General features: G+C 46.7%; 1 protein-coding gene across 1 annotated transcript in view; it reads right to left on the bottom strand.

Annotated features, from left to right (window-relative positions):
• Nucleotides 1–523: 523 nt before the first annotated feature.
• Nucleotides 524–17,900, bottom strand: part of HS3ST6 (heparan sulfate-glucosamine 3-sulfotransferase 6) — a 109,142-nt gene continuing 91,765 nt past the window's right edge. The window contains exon 2 of the mRNA XM_065412589.1: nucleotides 524–1,142. Within this exon, the coding sequence (XP_065268661.1) occupies nucleotides 524–1,142 (619 nt within the window). The remainder of the gene's footprint in view (nucleotides 1,143–17,900) is intronic.

The raw sequence follows: 17,900 nt of genomic DNA, 5'->3' as shown, positions 1-17,900 counted from the left end.
TGCAAGAAAGGCATCCAAGAACTAAACACAGCACTGATGTCTGGGGCCCTCTCCCCTGCTAATTAAAAGGGTCGGGATGGCTGATTGTGAATATTACAGCAGCATTAGGAGGCCAACTCTGATTTGCAAAGCTTTATTTTGAATCTTAGTGCCTTTGTCACTGCACACACACCCACACACGCGCGCACACACACACACCATCTGAAAACCATTCTGGTTAATATAGATTAGCAAGATTTATATGGAAGAATATTTAATCTGATCTGGGGTTGGGGGTTTTGTTTGTTTGTTTTTCTTTCTTAAATATTTCTCTCTACTCAGTAAGTGTACATTTCTCTCCAGGAACAGGTCCGTTATAAATTAGAACATGGGAAGTGTCTTCCAAAAGTTTGCCTTGGACACACCTATGCTAGAGTCCCTGGGCAGCTTGGCACACAATGTGCAAAGGGCCCTGTAAGTCTGCTAAGGGGACTAGTTGCCCTCTCCCCACTGTGGCTTAGAAAGCCAATGGCCTGGTGAGATCTCAGTCCCACCCAAAGTCCTGCCCAGTCATCTGATAGAACTTCATGTTGAAGGGTCTATAAAATTCCTGCAGGCGCTGGATCACCTGCCCGTGGATTTTTGGATGAGGCCGCCCTTTGGACTTCCCCAAACAGCGGGGCCGGCTGCTTCCTTCAGGCTTCTTCAGGCAAGGAAAGCCCTTGGTCTCATTGAAATAGAAGTGTTTGTCTGTCACGACTCTCTTGAGACCCAAGAAGTCTTGCACTCGGCCCATCTCCCCAGCCGGGTCACTCACGAGTCTTTCCCCGCTGACAAAGAGGAATTTTGAAAGGGGGAAGTACTGCAACCAGTTATCCAGGTGCTTGGCATAGATGCCGATCCGCACCGCACTCCAGGTGGTGTCGATGAGGCCCGTGCTGACGTTCTTGAAGGCCAGTGCCTGGAAGCTGGGGATGGTGGGGTTTTTGGACAGTGTCTGTGTGTAGTCCGAGATGGCCCTGGTGACTGGGTTCCTCACCACCACAATCAGCTTGGTGTCCCTGGACATGTTGTAAATACGTTTGGGGGCCTCCTTGGTCACAAAGTAACTCGGGGTTTTCTCCATCGTGATCTGCCCCTCTAGAGTCCGCGGCATCAGGTTCCTGTGGAAAGGAAAGGACAACAGTAATGACTCAAGTGGATCTGTCCAGCTTTGACCCATTAACACTTTCAGGGATGGGCACCAGTGTAAGAACGAGTGGATAATATCAAGCCGTCAGCCCCCACATGCCAAGCCCAATGCTCAGGGAAAATCCCTCATCAAAATGCTTTAAAATCCCTTCTTAAGCCCTATTGTGTTGTGCTGCCTACAAGCCATTCCCATCAGGCCCTGACTAGGGTTGTGACTTCAATTTTTTTGCCAAACTCTGTTTCTTTTGTTACCTCCCTCTCCAACAGACCCCTACTTCATTACTCTGTTTTGTCCACCTGTGGCATGGCTAGACTGTGAGCTGCCTTGGGCAAGGACTGTCCTCGGTACTTGTCTACAGAGTGCTTAGCACAATGGAGTCCTGACCCTTGTCTGGGGTTGCTAGATGCTACCGCAGTACAGCCAGACACACCAAGTGCAACCCCATTCACTACAATGGGGTTGCATGGGAGGTAAGTCAGAGCAGGAACTGGCTTTAGTCTGTAACAGTGTGGACAAGAAGCAAAGTACAATACGACAATCACAGTACTTGTCTTCTCCTGAATTAAGCACACAGGTCAAGGTTCTGATGTCAATGACCTTGGTATAAGATCTGGAGTCACTCTGAGGAGTGACTCCAGAATTACAGGACAGTGACCAATGTGGATGGGTGGCAATGGATGATTAGTAGAAGACTCTCTTTTCTAACTAGCTGGTGGAACTCCAGAATGGGTCAGCAAAGTCCGCGCCTTCCCTTCCGTTTGTACTGCACCTGGCACATTGTGGGCTCTACCAGAAAAAAGTTAAATAATAATAGCGAGCGACGATGTTGACATCTGAGGGCTGTCTGGGCCCTCTCTTGAATGGGTGGAGAGCCAGGTCAAGTTCAGGCTGTCCAATTGTCCACAGCACCAAAGTCACTGTCATTGTTGATACTAATTGGCATCATCGTTGGCATCATCAGCAAAAAAGCCGAGGAAATGGTGGGGGAGACTAAGCTACTCTCTGACCCCCAGAAACAGTGGCCGCAGGTCAGGGTTGGTGGGGACAGCATGGTGTGTGACTCCCGGCCCCTTCACAAGACCTGAATTCTCTTCAAACCTTGAAAATCCAAATGCCCTCTTGGGCTCGTGATAACATTAAAAACCTGGCTGGATTTTAGCCACGTCCCTGACATTAATAGCCATGGGATCTGCACAGACAGAGCGTCCTGCAGAGATTAGAATACACCCCAGTCCCAGGTATGCCTTTAAAGGGCAAACTCATGAATCCGAGACTCTGATCTAACGCCACGTTCTAATCTCAGCTTATGAGATCGCTCTCCTAGAAGCATAATCAAAAAACAGCCCAGATTGTTGCTCCTAGGAGAACTCTAAGAGTTCTCACACCCCCAAAAAGAACCCCTTTTTCCTCCTTTTACCATGCCTTGACACACCAGTTTGTTCATTTTAAACTGCCTGCCAGCTAATGAGACCTGGGATGTGGGGATCCATTTAGACTCTAATGGGCACTTTGTTTTCTGACAGGCTGGACTTGCTCACTTACAGAGACCCATCCAAGATTTCGCTACCAAAACAAAACAGAATGCTGCGTACAATGGTAGTGTCAGGAACTGGCCAGTGTGTATGTACATGCCTTCCCCCTACTGGATGGACTCAGAACTGTTCAGCTTTGTATCATAAACCCAATAGTGCTAACTGGAGCTGGATGGAAAAATGTCGGTGAAATTTTTCCACTGAAAAATGCCATTGATTCCAAACCAAAAAGTGTGACTAGTCAATAGCCCAGTGGTTAAGGCACTCATCTGATATGGCGGACCCCAGTTCCAGTCACCACTCTACATCATTCAAAGCAGTGACTTTAACCTGGGTTCCAGAGTGGGTAGATATCTTGCTTTGCTGTTTTTGTTTTCTTGTGAAAAAATTCCAAAGGCCTCGGTTTCATTCCGCATCAGAATGAAAACAAATGTCAAAACTTTGAAATTCTTTACAAAATAGTTTCACTGCATTCCAGCCAGCCCCAGGTCGGAGAGGTTCTCTGTCAGCTCAAAGGGTTAGGGTCTGTATCTTTGGATCCGAGTTCAGTCACGGTGGAGTTCCGAGCAACAACGGAGCTCAGCAAGCCTCAAGTCCATGGTGCTCACCTAGCAATGTGATGGATTCGCCATCACTTGCTAGCTCTAAGCCAAGACTGGATGTCTTTCTGCTATGGCTCCAACAGACGTTATGGGCTCAACATAGGTTCTCTAGCCTGTGTGATAAAGGAGGTCAAATTAAACAATTATGATGATCCCGTCTGGCCTTAAAATCCACAAAAGCCCTCGGGGGCCATGGATTGTGTCACTATTACACAGGGCTGACCTCAGAAGAGCTTTCAAAAGAAGCTAGCATCCTCTTTTTTTTTTTTTTCTTTTCTTAAAAGGAAACTCGGAAGCTAGAAATTAAGACAGGTTTAGAAAATTGCTGGGTTTGCTTCAAAGAAACGTGGAAGGACCTTTCCATATAAAGAATTTCTGGATGGAAACGTTCTCTCTAACAGCTCGGGGGGTCACATTGCCACTGGGTATAGCCCCACTGAGTACACCCCCCGTGATTTTGGCCCGGGCTTCTTGAAGAGAAGACCCCAGCTGTGGACAGTGTCGATGATTGATTTCAGACCGACTCCCCCACAAACCCTACTCCTTGTCTGAAGCCAAAGGGGCTGCCCCCTTCCTGAGCTGTCAAGCTCAGTTTGGTGCCGTGTAAGTCTCAGACACGGCGAGCAGGAGAGAAGAATTAATCAGTCTGTCTGCATAAATATCCTAGCAGGCGGATGAGGGCCTGCACTACGTGAGTTACTGGGGCTGCTCTGAGGACCATCAGAGCTGCTTGAAAATAACGAGAGGCTGAAAGTGAGAGGAGAGGAGTGTGGGGAACTGGGTCTTCAAGGACTTACTCTACAGCACAGTCTTTTAACAGACCTGTCTCTACTGCAACGTCAAAGAGCGAGAAGCGTTACAGCGCGAACTCTTCACCGACAGGGGTTCATTGGCCAGGTGTAGCCACGTTTCGGGCTGCACAGGGAGAAGGAAAAGCTCGGACTGTAACACACTAGTTAGCCCAGTTTGGACAGATTCAACTCTGCTAGGCTGTACTAGGACCCTGAGGGGTCGGGGAAGTGAGATGACTTCCAATGCCGCTGCTTGTTCTCTGGTACAGAAGGGGATGCAGTCGTAAAAAGGGAGCTCTCCTCTCTAGGCCTGAGGCAGGTCCACCACTGGTTCTCTCACGGCAGGACCCAAGTAACTCCTCTTGAAGTCAGTGGGGGAGCCGGGGAGCCTGCAGCAGCTGTACTGAGGCCACTGGTGTGCAAAAACCCCATGAAAGTCCATTTCATTGGTGTCAGAGAGAAGAATCTGGCCCCATTTTACTCACTGTCAGCAGCCCAATCAAATTCACTTTACTAAAGAAGAGACTAAGGTAAAATCTCTCACCTAACCTTGCCCTATCACAATCCAACTGCCAAAGCGTTTTCAGTTCACTTTCTCTCTTACCGGAGATGGTTTCTCTCTCTCTCTCTCCGATGCACTCCTCAACAAATCCAGTCTCAAGTCTTTTAACACAAAAGCAAACTTCTCTTATTGCTGCACCAATAAATATTTATAGGGTGTTCAACGGTTTTTTATTCTTCATTTAGTGAGCTGCAGGTTGTAATTGTAAAGGCTTCTTTTTTCTCACCCTTGCGTTTTCATGATTGGAGTTCCCATCACTGTGACGGATGGAGAACTCCTGGCAATGTTACTGTTTAATCAATAGCTGTAAAGAGGCCAGCTGGGATGCTGTGGGACTTGCCAACAGCACAGTGAACTCCTTCTATTAAAAACCGTTCAGTTCCCAATTTCGCACACAAAAGGTGTGAGCAAAAATGCAAATAAAACGCCAGATTGAGTCTTGCGCATTCCTTTGCTAATTCTCCTGCCACCCACTCCCCTGACCAGCGCTTCCCCCAGGAAGGCAGGAAACGCATGGAATACGCAGTGTTTCATTGGACTTGTCCAGTAAACACTCCAAGATGGTTTTTCGACAACATAAGACCCCGGCCATCGTTTAAAAATTCAAATGTGCTTTTAGCATATCCTGTCGTCTCTCTGAAATGTGCTGCAGGGGAACTGAAACGTACAGATGATGATAAACAACCCGAGCTAAACAGCTGGTATGAACTGGTGTAGGAGCTATGCCAATTTACACAGCTGAGAATCTGGTCCTGTTTCTATTTTTCAGGCAGCATGCAAGTTTGGGTGGGAGAGGGGAAAAGTTTTGTTTGTTCTAACACCCAGCTAATGTCATAACAGTGCAATGTGGAGTTACAATTGTAAGGATTAAAAACAAAGCAGAATTTTGGAAGGGATCTAAAACTCCTGCTCAGAGCATAAGCCAAACTGGCTTGGGACTCAGGAACCCTGGGTTCAATTCCTGCCTCTGCCACTGGTTTGTTGAGTGACCTTGGGCAAGTTACTTCCATTCCCTGTGCCTCAGTTTCCCCACCTGTAAAATGTGAATAATGATAGCAACCAGGGCTGGATTACCCCATCACTGGGCCCTAGGCAAACATACACTTCTGGGCCCCTCTGCTGGCCAGCTAAGCTCCCATGGTGTGGACATATTTATATTAACCAGCACAGTTGCACTAGTGATCTATTAACCCAAATACCTCCGGCTCCCACCGCACAGATGTTGCTTAGTTAACCCTCTTTTGTCCAGGTCAGTCAGTGACTGGCTCCTGCTGCGTAGACACTGCCCCACATGTCCCACCCGCCGGGCTCCTTGGGCCAGCTTCCCCATGGGGGCATTCACGGCAGCTCCCTGTACATCTAACAGGTCTCGAAGCTGTCGCTGAGTGGGCAGAGCAGAGGGGTCAGGGGCTGCTGGAAGTGGGACAAGGCCAAGAAGGCCCCCAGTGGGGAGCCCTGGTGCAGGAGCCAGCCCCATGGCAGCAGTGAGGAGCAGCACTGGCTGCCCCACTGGCCATTCAGGTTTGAGTCCGGGGCCCTCCGGGATGACAGGGGGGAGGCCGGGCCAAATCTGAGCAGGTAGCATTGCGCTGGGGCACAGGGGGTCGCAATGCCCCTCGGGTTGGGCCCCTCATGAATGTGGGCCTTAGGTACGTGCCTATGTGTTAATCCAGCCCTGAAAGTGCCCTCCTTTGGGAGGTGTTTTGAGATCGACAGATGGAAAGCGCTGTATGAGAAGCTAGCTGTTGTTACTATATTAACTGACGGGGGGCAGGAAGATACTTTCCCTGGGAGCAGGTTACCCCATAACTGCCTGCTGCAGGGTTTCCTTCACCTTTCTCTGAAACCATTGCTAGAGACAGGATATTGGAGTAGATGGACCCTGGTCTGACAGAGCATGGCAATTCCTCCCCAATGAGAATATCCACACTGAATGGGATTTTATCACTCTCTTCCAATATATATTATTACAGTCCAGACTGGCTACCTGTCACCAAAATTTGCTCAATTCCACTTTGGTCTGGATTCACACAATACCAGTTTCCCAGGCAGGGGCGGCTCCAGGCACCAGCGCAGCAAGCGCGTGCCTGGGGCGACAAGCCACGGGGGGCGGCCTGCCGGTTGGTGTGAGGGCGGCAGTCAGGTAGCCTTCGGCGGGGTGCCTGCAGGAGGTCCGCCAGTCCCGCGGTTTCGGCGGCAATTTGGCGGCGGGTAGGCCGAAGCCGCGGGACCGGCAGATCACTCGCAGAAACGCCGCCGAATCCGCGTGACCGCGGACCACCCGCAGGCATGCCGCCAAAGGCTGCCTGACTGCCGTGCTTGGGGCGGCAAAAAACATAGAGCCGCCCCTGTTCCCAGGCCCGTCAGACTTCTCCAGGGGTCCAAAAGCTGCAGATGTCTAGGACATAGAAGCAGCACGGGGATGGCTGGGTGAACCCAGGTGAAGCGATATCTGGGAACCCATGGGAGCAAATCCCCCTGAGCTTCACGTGACTCTACCCCTTACCCTGCCTAGCTGGGATGTGCTGCAAAATAACCTGCTCCCTACACCTAACCCAACCTTTGATGACCCCCAAAGTCGTCTTCTGTCCACATCAGCTAGACGTGAGGTGTAATGCCAAAGGGGGTGCAGCGAGAGGAAGGAAAGAGATTTGGAAGCACGTAGACTTCCTTACCGTGAACATCAGTCTCTTGTCCCATGCAACGGGGACACTGTCCCAACCACAGGGCTCACAGTCATGATAATTTCATAGCACCAGGCTGTCTCATGCACTAGTGAAGTGATGTTCTCCTAGTAACAAACAATGGGCCAGCCTATGGGGGGATTGCTCAGCCATTCCCTGGCAGGCAGGATACAGATGAACTCAGGAAGGCTTAGGGGAGTTTAGCAATAAGGACAAAAGAATTGGAGTGATTTGCTAATAGCAAAGGGCTAGATCCTGAGATCTTACTCCAACAAAATTGAACCGGAGTTTTCCTGAGTCAGACCTCAGGATCTGCCCCCAAATTAGCTGACTCCAAGGCTAATTAAGGACTATTATTATTATAATATTTATCATTTATGTCACACTAGCAGCACAATGGCCCCTGTCAGCAATAGGGCCCCGGTGCACTAGCCTCCAGCTAGTCCCTGCTCATCACCCTCAGGGCTGGCCCCAATCTCCCAGAAAGCTCCACACTTTTCCCTTGGTGAATCATGGAATAATAGAAAGGTAAGGCTGGAAGGGACCTCGAGGGATCATCTAGTCCAGCTCCTGGAGTCACCTTCTGACTCTTCCATCACACCTGGCTTCCCGATAGATCGGTGGGAGCAGTTTTAAAACATCCTGCCTGAACCTGTAACCAAGTGCCCCCATGCAACTGAGAGTAGCTGCCTCCCTGGTGCACACCACCACCAGAGTCCTCATAGTCCCACTTGCGCCAGTGCCTGTGGCTGCAATGCATGGGATCTGTGCAGGTAAGCGGCTGCGTGGAATTAGGAGTGATTTGGTGCATGAGTGGGAGTGAGGGTCAGAGATTGTGAGTTTGTGTGCACACGTGTGTGTGCGTTGTTTATGATTTGTGTAGTTTGTAGTTTCCTTTCCAGAGTTGTTTATTCATTGTTAAGATTAGTGCTGGGGTTTTCCCTATCTGCAGCCATTTCATTCTGTACCTAACGCCCCATCTTTGCGGTTTGCACTTGCTGCAGTACTATTGCTGCTCATGCAATTCACTGACATACATAGTTTCCGGTATGCTGCATTGACGCAGCCATCTATCCCCTGATTTTCGGTGTCAGGCTATTCAGAAAAGGACCCCACTTCAGTGGGTAGGCAAGGGGAGACACCGGTGATTAAACACCTACTCTACAAACTTTCAGTGTACCCCCCCCAGCACAACCCCTACACAATGGCATACTCCGCACAGCATGACCTCATATGCACCGTATTATGCGAGGTCATGCCACGTGGAAGATGCCATTTTGCTCTACAAAGTGGCATCCTACGCCCAAGGTGACCTTTCACATAGGGTGAGTGCAAGTTCACGCTGTGCAGAGGAGGCCATTTTGTAAAATGGTGTCCTCTGTACACTTGGGATTGCCACGACCACATCCACTGCTGGCACAACCCCACGTGGGGCCACAACCCGTAGTTTGGAAACTGCTGCCTTAGACCCTTAATTCTGCTCTGGAGACACCATTTTTAGACAGAGACGGCAGTTCAGTCCCTGGCCTCTTTACTGAACATTTCTGTCAGAAAATGGAGTTTTGTTGAAATCTAAATTTTCCAGGGGGGAAAGATAAATTTGGGGAGGATTTTCTGTCAGGTGAAACGAAATGAAATGTTTTGTTCCAGATGAACAATCATCTCTGCAGCTGCCTGAGGGGCTGCAGTGCCTCATGAGAACTGTAGTTCCAGCTCCCTCCTGCTCCCATTCTCCTCTATCAGTCAAGTTCCCCAGGCAGACTACACCTCCCATGATGCACAGCAGTCCCTCTCTGTGGCTGAGCTGTCACAGGGCCTCCTAGGGGCCCCACAATGCACCGCAGTGGCTGAAGGACAGGGAGAGTAATGTCAACATTTCATAAACCGATAAACTGAAACGAAACATTTCAACTTTTCCAAACAGAATTTTACTGGACCTTTCTGCTCCGTGAAAAGTTTCACTATTTTGACTTTTCGCCCAGATTCAGGACAAAACTAAGTATCAAAATATTGGAATTTCGACGGGATGGAAATTTTGACTTCCAATCAACTTTACTGCTGAACCTGCCCAATTAGTGTTATTTAGAGGTGGTGGCTTTTGTGTCGTCTACTCCCCAAATTAAAGTACCTTAAAGCGAATGAAATCTTCTACACAGCTTAAAAAGCAACATGGAAATAAAGAGAAGTGATTCAATTTCTATGGTGCATTAGCAGCCAGTATCCAAAAGGTAACCTTTACCAACAGCTGTTCTGTGAGACATACATTGTCAGCAGATCCGCCTCAAAAACGTCTTCGCCTCTCAAGTGAACAAACCGGAAAGATTATGAAGTGGGTAATCAAATAAAGGAAAGAAGCTACGGAATGAGAACGTCTGAGCAATCAGAACATATTGTTTTTTAAAAAAATATGACTCCGACCGCTCCATCCGTAGCTTTGCTAGGCAGGGAGCTCATCTGAAATGATCTGCCAGCCACTGAAGTGGATCTGTGAGCAGTGCATTTATGAGGGGCAGTTCCTAGCTACGTTCAGCAATTGTTCTCTTTCCCTTCCATTATTTTGAGGAGTTGCTGTTTGTGTCAGGGCTGCAGCCCGTTACTCTGCAGGATCCGTTTCTATTTAGGCTTGGAAGGATTCGGTTTTTGTCGGTAAATGTCTGTGAACATCGATTTCACCAAACACACAACAACTGACAGAAAAATATTTCCATCAGTAATAATAAAAATCTACACATAAGCAAATTGAGAAAAGTGCTGCATGAGAACTTAGAGTTTGATTTAAGGATATTTACTTTGTATATTTTGACATGTGATGTTGACAATGGTTACAAGGTGATTTAATAGTTATAATCCTTTTTGAATGTCAGTGTCTACTATCATTAAATAACTGTCTGACACACACACACCCAGTGTTGACCCCCCCCCCAATTTCTCACAACTGTGAAAATTATTTTAAATTTTATCACTTTAGATAAAAATAAAAAATGCTTAAAAATAAACATTGATATTAAGAACATAAGAATGGCCATACTGGGTCAGACCAAAGGTCCATCTAGCCCAGTATCCTGTCTTCCGACAGTGACCAATGCCAGGTGCTCCAGAGGGAATGAACAGAACAGGGAATCATCAAGTGGCTAATCGTGCACCTGGAACAGTGGATTCCAAATCTTAAAATACCAGATGGCGTTATCAATCTGAACTGTTTGCAGATAATCCTGTCTGCCCAACTATGTTAATAGAGATATTCTGTGAACAAGTACAGATAACAACAGAGCCATAAAAATCCAGGTCTTACCAAAGATTATTCCTGAACAGAAAAAAGGCCAAATTGGAAGTGTGTGTGTATATTTTTATTACAATAATGCCTGGACACCCTGACCAAGTGCTGAGTCCTACTGTGCTAGACCTAGTGAGAGACTGTAAACTCTGCAGGGTATGTACTATCTACATAAATACGGACAGTGGGAAGGCACCCAGGCTCAGAAAGGTGAAGAGACTTGCCCAAGGTTGCACAGCAAGTCAGTAGCAGAGTTGAGCTCAAACCCAGATCAACTGATTCCTTATCCAGTGCCCAATCCACTAGACTATATTGTCTCTCAATACCTTGCTTGTTTGGGCAGCTCTGTAATGCAATTCCTTAAATTCCTCCCTTGTTTGAAGTCAGCCAAACATTGCATGGCTTCCATTACACATGCTCCCCGTAGCACAGGGGATTTCCATTGGGAATGGATTTGCTTTTGCTTGGACAAATTATTTAACCTGAACCTCTTTTGCTTTAGCCTCCATCGTATTGGTTCGAGCCAGAAGGAAAGTACATTCCAACCAACTTCTAAAAAACTGCTGACCTGGTGCTTTATTGGGCTGAAGCCAGGAAGCAGAAGAGGAAATGGCAGCACAAGCCTGGGGGCATTTGCTAATCGTGAGTTATGGCTTTCAAGGAGTAATACAAATATGTTTGATGACTTTATGGCAGCAGTTTGATTTTGATCCAGCATCTTGTGTTACATTTGCTAAATGCAATATATGCGACGCTTTGATGTTTGGTGGTTTGGAGACACGCTTAGGAAGTTACGTTGGGGGGGTCAAATGAAATGTTTTGTTATGACAAAATCTAAAATGTTTCTTTTGGGCTTTATCCATTTTTAAACATTTTCTTGGGGGGGGGGAGAGGTTTTAATAACCTTAAAAGAAATTTGCAAACAAAAAGTCATTTTGAACCAAAAATTGAAACATTTCATTTTGAAAATGTCAAAAATTAACATTTCAATTTTTTTTCCAGATTTTTTTTACGTTCAGCAAAATCAACACAAATTTGTGAAACCTTTTGGTTTTGCTAAATCTGTGTTTCTTGCTGAAAAAAAGTTTCAGCCAAAAAATTTCACCTGGCTGTTGTACACAGCAGTTTATTAGCTCAGACTGACGTATTTCCTGGCCTACGGCGCTCCCAACCAAACGGCTTCAGCCTGGAAACACTTAAGCACATGAGTATCTTTACTCACATCTGTAATTCAACACAGTCCTCAAACTGTCCTCATTAACTCATGCCTTTAGCTCTGGAGGGCCCTGGTTCCATCCCAGGATTCTTGGGTTTTACTCCTGGCCGCACAGGTAAATCACTTATCTGTTCTGTGCATCAGTTCCCCATCTGTGAGATGGTGATGATAATAATTCCTCTCCCTCACAGCAGCTGTGGAGCTGGATTAATTTGTGCTTTTAAAGCACTTTGAATTCTTCCAATGGAAAACATTATAGAAGTGCAAAGTATTATCAGTATTAACCAAATGTAGAAAGCGACGCTACCTGATGCTCAGCCTGTTCCAGAATTAGGGGAGAAGTTTCCTCTCTGATCTACAGCAAAAATGGATCCCAATTCCTGACTGCCAATTTGGCTCCTGTTCTGTCTGCAGATTGAGAAACTGCCATCAACAAGAATTGAAACCCTACGTGTGGGGAAATGTGCACTAGAAATCTGTTTTTCTCTCACAGCTCATCTGAGTACACCACAAGGAAATTAAGTAACTCGCCCCAGGCCCCAGAGCAATTCAGTGGCTTGGTCTGAATTACTTCCCCCTGCCTCCGAACACTTTGATCTAACCACTAGGCCACAGCGTCTCCAAACAGTAACATTACATTAGCACTAATGCAGATGGCTCTGATGAACGCTCATCACTGGCCTGCGAGCTAGCTATGCATACACACTCTCTACCATTAGCTCATTCAGCACTGAGCTTTGAAACAGATTTTTTAATTTCTAAGATAAGATCCATTTTGTTTAAATTAAAAAAAAAATACAACCATCCTTTGGCTTTGAAAATTGCCATAAGGCATGGGTTTTAATAATGCATAAGCCAGCGGAGAAAAAAGTGAGCACTTTTGCAGCCAAATGTAATATTTTTTAAAACAATCTCGCACACTGGGGTTTCCTGATGCATTAGCAAAATAGGGAAAAGTTCACTTTGGAATTTCTTTTCTACCCAGCTTATTTCCATAAGCAAGCACAACGTTTTGGCTCTGAGATGCCTCCAGGAAAAAAATATATATTATGTCCAACGGCAACTTTGTTAAAGAGAAAGGATCCTATGTAACCACTATAGGAAATATACCATTAGTACTCATTGCAAAGCAGTCATGATCCTGAATTCTAAGGAAGTATTTGTTATTCACAAATATTTACACCATAGCTCTTACGCAAACAAATTTCAGCCCCTGGGGTCGATCGCAAGCTGTTCACTTCTACTATTTGTTGTTCGTGGTATGCGATTGGTCCCCTAAAGTCACATGATATTGTTTCTGCTTCACGATGAAATAAACGTTTTTTGAGGATGAGAATGGTGTCTAAGCAATGCTGAATAATGCACTTTTGGGGACACATTTTTGGACCAATAAATGTTGGGGCTAAAAATTGCGAAATTTATTTACAAACCCATAAGAAAAAGACACTGCAAACGTAGAAAACAAAGTGACAATTTGGCTAGGATGCAGCTAGATATGTTGGGTATTTCTATGCTTCCCGTCACCACAGTATCTGAGCACCTCTCGATGTTTCATGTATTTATCCCCACAACACCCCTGCAAGGAAGACCAGTGCTTTTACCCCCATTGTACAGATGGGGAACTGACATACAGAGAGGTTAAGTGACTTCCCCACATAAGAAGCCTGTGACAGAGCAGGGAATTGAACCTGAATCTGGCTTCCACGTCCCAAGCTAGCTCGCTAACCATGGGAACATCCTTCCTGCCTAATCCCTCATGCCAAAATTGCCATTAATCTTCAGTGATTATAAGCTCTGGAAAGACGTCTCCTGCGGCAGCACAGATCCCGATAACATCACACCGAGGCATCAGTTCTGTGTTTACTCCGTAGGACGAGTACTACATCGGGTCACCACCACTGCTGGCTAGCACGTCTCAATGGCTGAAATTCTCCAGAGTGGAGCCGGTAGAAAGTGTGCCAATGGAATGTTTTTCCATCAGAAACTGCCAATTTGTCCAACTAGAAATATTACACGCGAACACGTCAATTTCAATAAAATTTTGTTCTAAAAAACGCTCAAAATGTTTAGATTAGGTCCTTCTGAGAACGGAACATTTTGGTTTTTTCTCCAAACTGACTTTGCATTTTGAAATCTATTTAATTTTTCATGATTCTACATGATAATTTTTAAATGATTAAACCCTAATTGAAAAATACAAACAGGAAAGAGGAAAATTAAAAAAAATTAAAAATATATTTAAAAGTCTAAATGAAAATGAAATGTTGATTGAGCCTCAATGATTTTTCTTTCAGGGAATTTTGTTTTGCAGGAAATTTTGACTTTTTGTTCCAATTTGCAATTAAAAAAAAATTTGAAATGTCAAAATTTCCCATGGAATGAAAATTCCACGTTTCAATCAGATCTACTCCACAAATTTCCTCCTGGATTTTCAAAGGGAGGCGTAATGATGGATGCTCATTGAGGGTATTTGGAAAGGATCAGACCAACCCTGCAACACCAGACGTGCACCTTTATGCTTTTTAAATTCAGTTTACGGCAGCCATTTTTACACTGCATGATTGAAAACAAGCTCGGCCACGTGCCCTAGCCTGGGGAATTTTTTTTAAACCAATGGCTTAGCTTCTCTTTGATGAGTTTCCTAACTGAGAGTGTTGTTCTTTTTTATACTCAGCAACTGCACGGACATATGAAATTAACAAATCCAGACTAGTGTTAAACTTCTATAAAGTAAAGATGACTCCAGCCAATGCAGTCACAGATCACGGAGGACTCACGTCAAAGCATGTTCAGGTCATTTTGATTAATATTGCAGTAGCAACCCAAAAGGGCTACCCGCCATACACTCACATACGAAGAGACAGTCCCTGGCCCATAAAGCTTCCCATCTAAACAAGAGATGAAAGGTGGGAGAGGAAAGACACAACACACAGAAGCAGAGCCATCAGTGTGACGATTGGCACATGCCTTGTGAGTTCATTTTTTCATTCCGACCCCTCAGAAAAGGGCAGCTGGGAATGGTTCCGACGTATGTCCCCACTAACAAAGATTTGGTTGGTTAATCGACATGCAAAACCGCCCAATGCAAACATGGAGAAACAAGGAAATGGCCTGTCGAGGAAACCACCCTGAACGTACCTAGACCCACACATCACACTAACCCCCCGTGCTAACAGAGTCCTCACTGCAGAATCTCTTCCACTTCCAACAAATACAGAAACACAATGCAGTCGCCATCCGGAGCTCTCGGCCATGCCTAGACAAGCCCTAATCGCACCAGGCGGTTTCTTCAGGACTACACCTAGCAGTGGGGAAAGTATTAAGGGGAGACCCCTATGAGTTGACTGAGAAGTGGTCAGAGACTTCCAATCTCCTCCAATTCCAACTCCTGTCTTAGGGCCAGACTATGAGCCCTCCAACCCCCACCGGCGGGCAGATATTCACATGGGGAATCCCACTTGTTTCATGGAGAGTAGCTGCCCACCAACGGAAGATGGGGTGACAATCCAGCCCAGTCAGTTAAGCCACTGAGGCCTTCAGAGCTCGGACAAGCCCCAGCAAGCTGAAACGGGGAGCCTGGTGCATGAAACTGAGTTTTATAGGAATATAAATTGATCCCATGGCTTGGCAACCTTTGGCAGGTTCAGAAGAAGTGCATCAGCCAACTGCGTGTGTACATCCTGGGCTGAAGAAGCTTGGCCTTAGCCAATAGTTCTGTATCCTGCAGACAAACGGCGAGCCGTCTAGTGTCACCGCCCATCCATTTTTAGCAGCCAAGGAAAAGAGGCGAGAGTGGAACTGCTGAGTTAAAAGTACCTCCCAGCCTCTCCCCATCTGGAGCGTTGGAGAAGGGACTGGTGCCGAAACCCTGGCAAGTCCCCACGGGGCCCCCAGCAATGTTATTTAGTGTGAGATTGGCCTTTCCAAATGCAACACCAGGGTTTTCCTCACTAAATATATTAAACAGCATCACATTCAACTAGCTTGGAATGAAGGAAAAAGGATGAATAAAAGCCAGGTTTCCAGAAGTTTAACTGCTACGTTTTCTTAGCTAGTCCTGCCACCTGTCCGTGTGGTACATTCGGGTTTTCTCCTGCAGACCGAGGCTTCTTAGACTGCAAAGCTGGCACTCTCAATCGGAATGGATGCATACGAGTCTGCAGCTACCAGACCAAAAGACGGCCAAATAATCAACATAATTCATCACTGCCCCAGGCTTCCAGTTGGGCTGGGAGATCAATGCAGAACAATGACTATTAGTATTACTTATTGTTTGTATTACCATAGGGTCTAGGCATCCCAGTCACGGACCAGGACCCCACAGTGCTAGGAACTGTACAGACATAGAATAAAAAGATAGTCCCTGCCGCAAACCGCTTACAATCTAAGCATAAGACAAGAGACAGAGAGATGGAGACAGACAGACAGACAGGGGAGCACCAGGGAACGATGAGACAATATTAGGCCTGGTCTACACTAACCCCCAAATTCGAACTAAGGTACGCAACTTCAGCTACGTGAATAACGTAGCTGAAGTCGACATACCTTAGTTCGAACTTACCGCGGTTCAGACGCGGTCCACACGCGGCAGGCAGGCTCCCCGTCGACTCCGCGGTACTCCTCTCGCCGAGCTGGAGTACCGCAGTCGACGGCGAGCGCTTCCGGGATCGATTTATCGCGTCCAGACCAGACGCGATAAATCGAACCCGGAACTTCAATTGCCAGCCGTCGAACTACCGCGGTAGTGTAGACCTGGCCTTAGTCAGCATGACAGGCTGTTGAGATTGACACCCGTGTAACTGAGAAAGGACTTCACCCCTTGTATTTAGCGGCAGGCTTACATTTGTTCCAAGCATCTCTTTCTAACTCAATCTAAAGGGCGAAAGAGGGCTGAGGAAAGTTCCTACATTGCATTGGGCAAACTCACCACCTCCGTGATAGGTGGAGCATACATGTAGCCCAGGAACTGTATGAGAGGATCACCCCGAGGATGGGTATAAATGTGTTACTGCCAGCTACAGAAGGGGGCATTGTCAAACCCAGGGTTAAGCCATGAGATTGCCAGTGATCTGCTGCAGAGAGAAGGGGAACAAGGCAGAGTCCAAGAGTTGCAGGCACGGTGTGGAAAGCTGGATAACTAATCTGACAGGCCTGTTCCAGATGGGGGGTTGAAAGGCTAGAGAACAGTTAGGGAGGAGATGGGACCACAGTCCTGCCCCAACTCTGCACTGACCTAACACAGATTATTATTGGTCTGAAAGTACCGAGGCGCACCAGGCTGAATCATCCTAAGGGATGACGTGGGGTTGTCCCTTTCTGGGGATGCAATCCAGACCAGTGAGGGGTTGTGTCCTGCCTGCCCTGTAACCCTGGGTGCCTGCAGGGCTTTGCTGTTGTGGCTCACAGCCAGGACACCAGACAAGCATGCACTGAGTGTCTGTGTGGTAAGCCGCTCTGGGTCGGCGTTCTGATTGCAGAAGCCTGTTTGTTACACCCCAGCCACATGCTGCTCTCCACCAGCCTTAGTTACCACCAACCAAATAACCCCATGTACTCCCAGCCCCAAATTTCCCCAAAACCATGTGTTCTACTACATCCAGCCCTTCCCTGCACCTTTCAGAGGAATAATGAGGTTTGTTTGCTCCTTTAAAGAGCCAATACCCAGCAGCCTGCCACATGAACTGGAGTTAACAACCACTTCAATTCAAACACAGCACTGGGTTGGTTTAGATTTATTAACAGCAGGACATAGGTTAAGTGATGCCAAGTAAAAGAAATAAAGGTGGGAAAGGTTACAAGCAACAAGTGAAAAATACCCATCTAAAGGTCTGAAACTTAATCTAGCAAGCAACAGCCTTTGTTTAAAATGATCTCTCACCAACCACTCTGCCCAGCATGGCTGACTTGCTCTTAGTCGGGACCTTTCACAGAACCACAGGCTGCTGGTTCCCCTTGTCCTATCCTAGGTGAAAAATAGGGTTCTTTGCCCCTTTCTTTTATAGTCCACTGAATCTCAGCAAAGGATTCCTCTGAAGCTTACCCACCCAAATAAAGTTCATTCAAGCTGT

Source organism: Emys orbicularis, chromosome 10 (assembly GCF_028017835.1).
Source record: "Emys orbicularis isolate rEmyOrb1 chromosome 10, rEmyOrb1.hap1, whole genome shotgun sequence".
NCBI lineage: Eukaryota > Metazoa > Chordata > Testudines > Emydidae > Emys > Emys orbicularis.
Note: the sequence above shows the minus strand (reverse complement) of the source record. Positions and strands in the feature narration are given on the sequence as shown.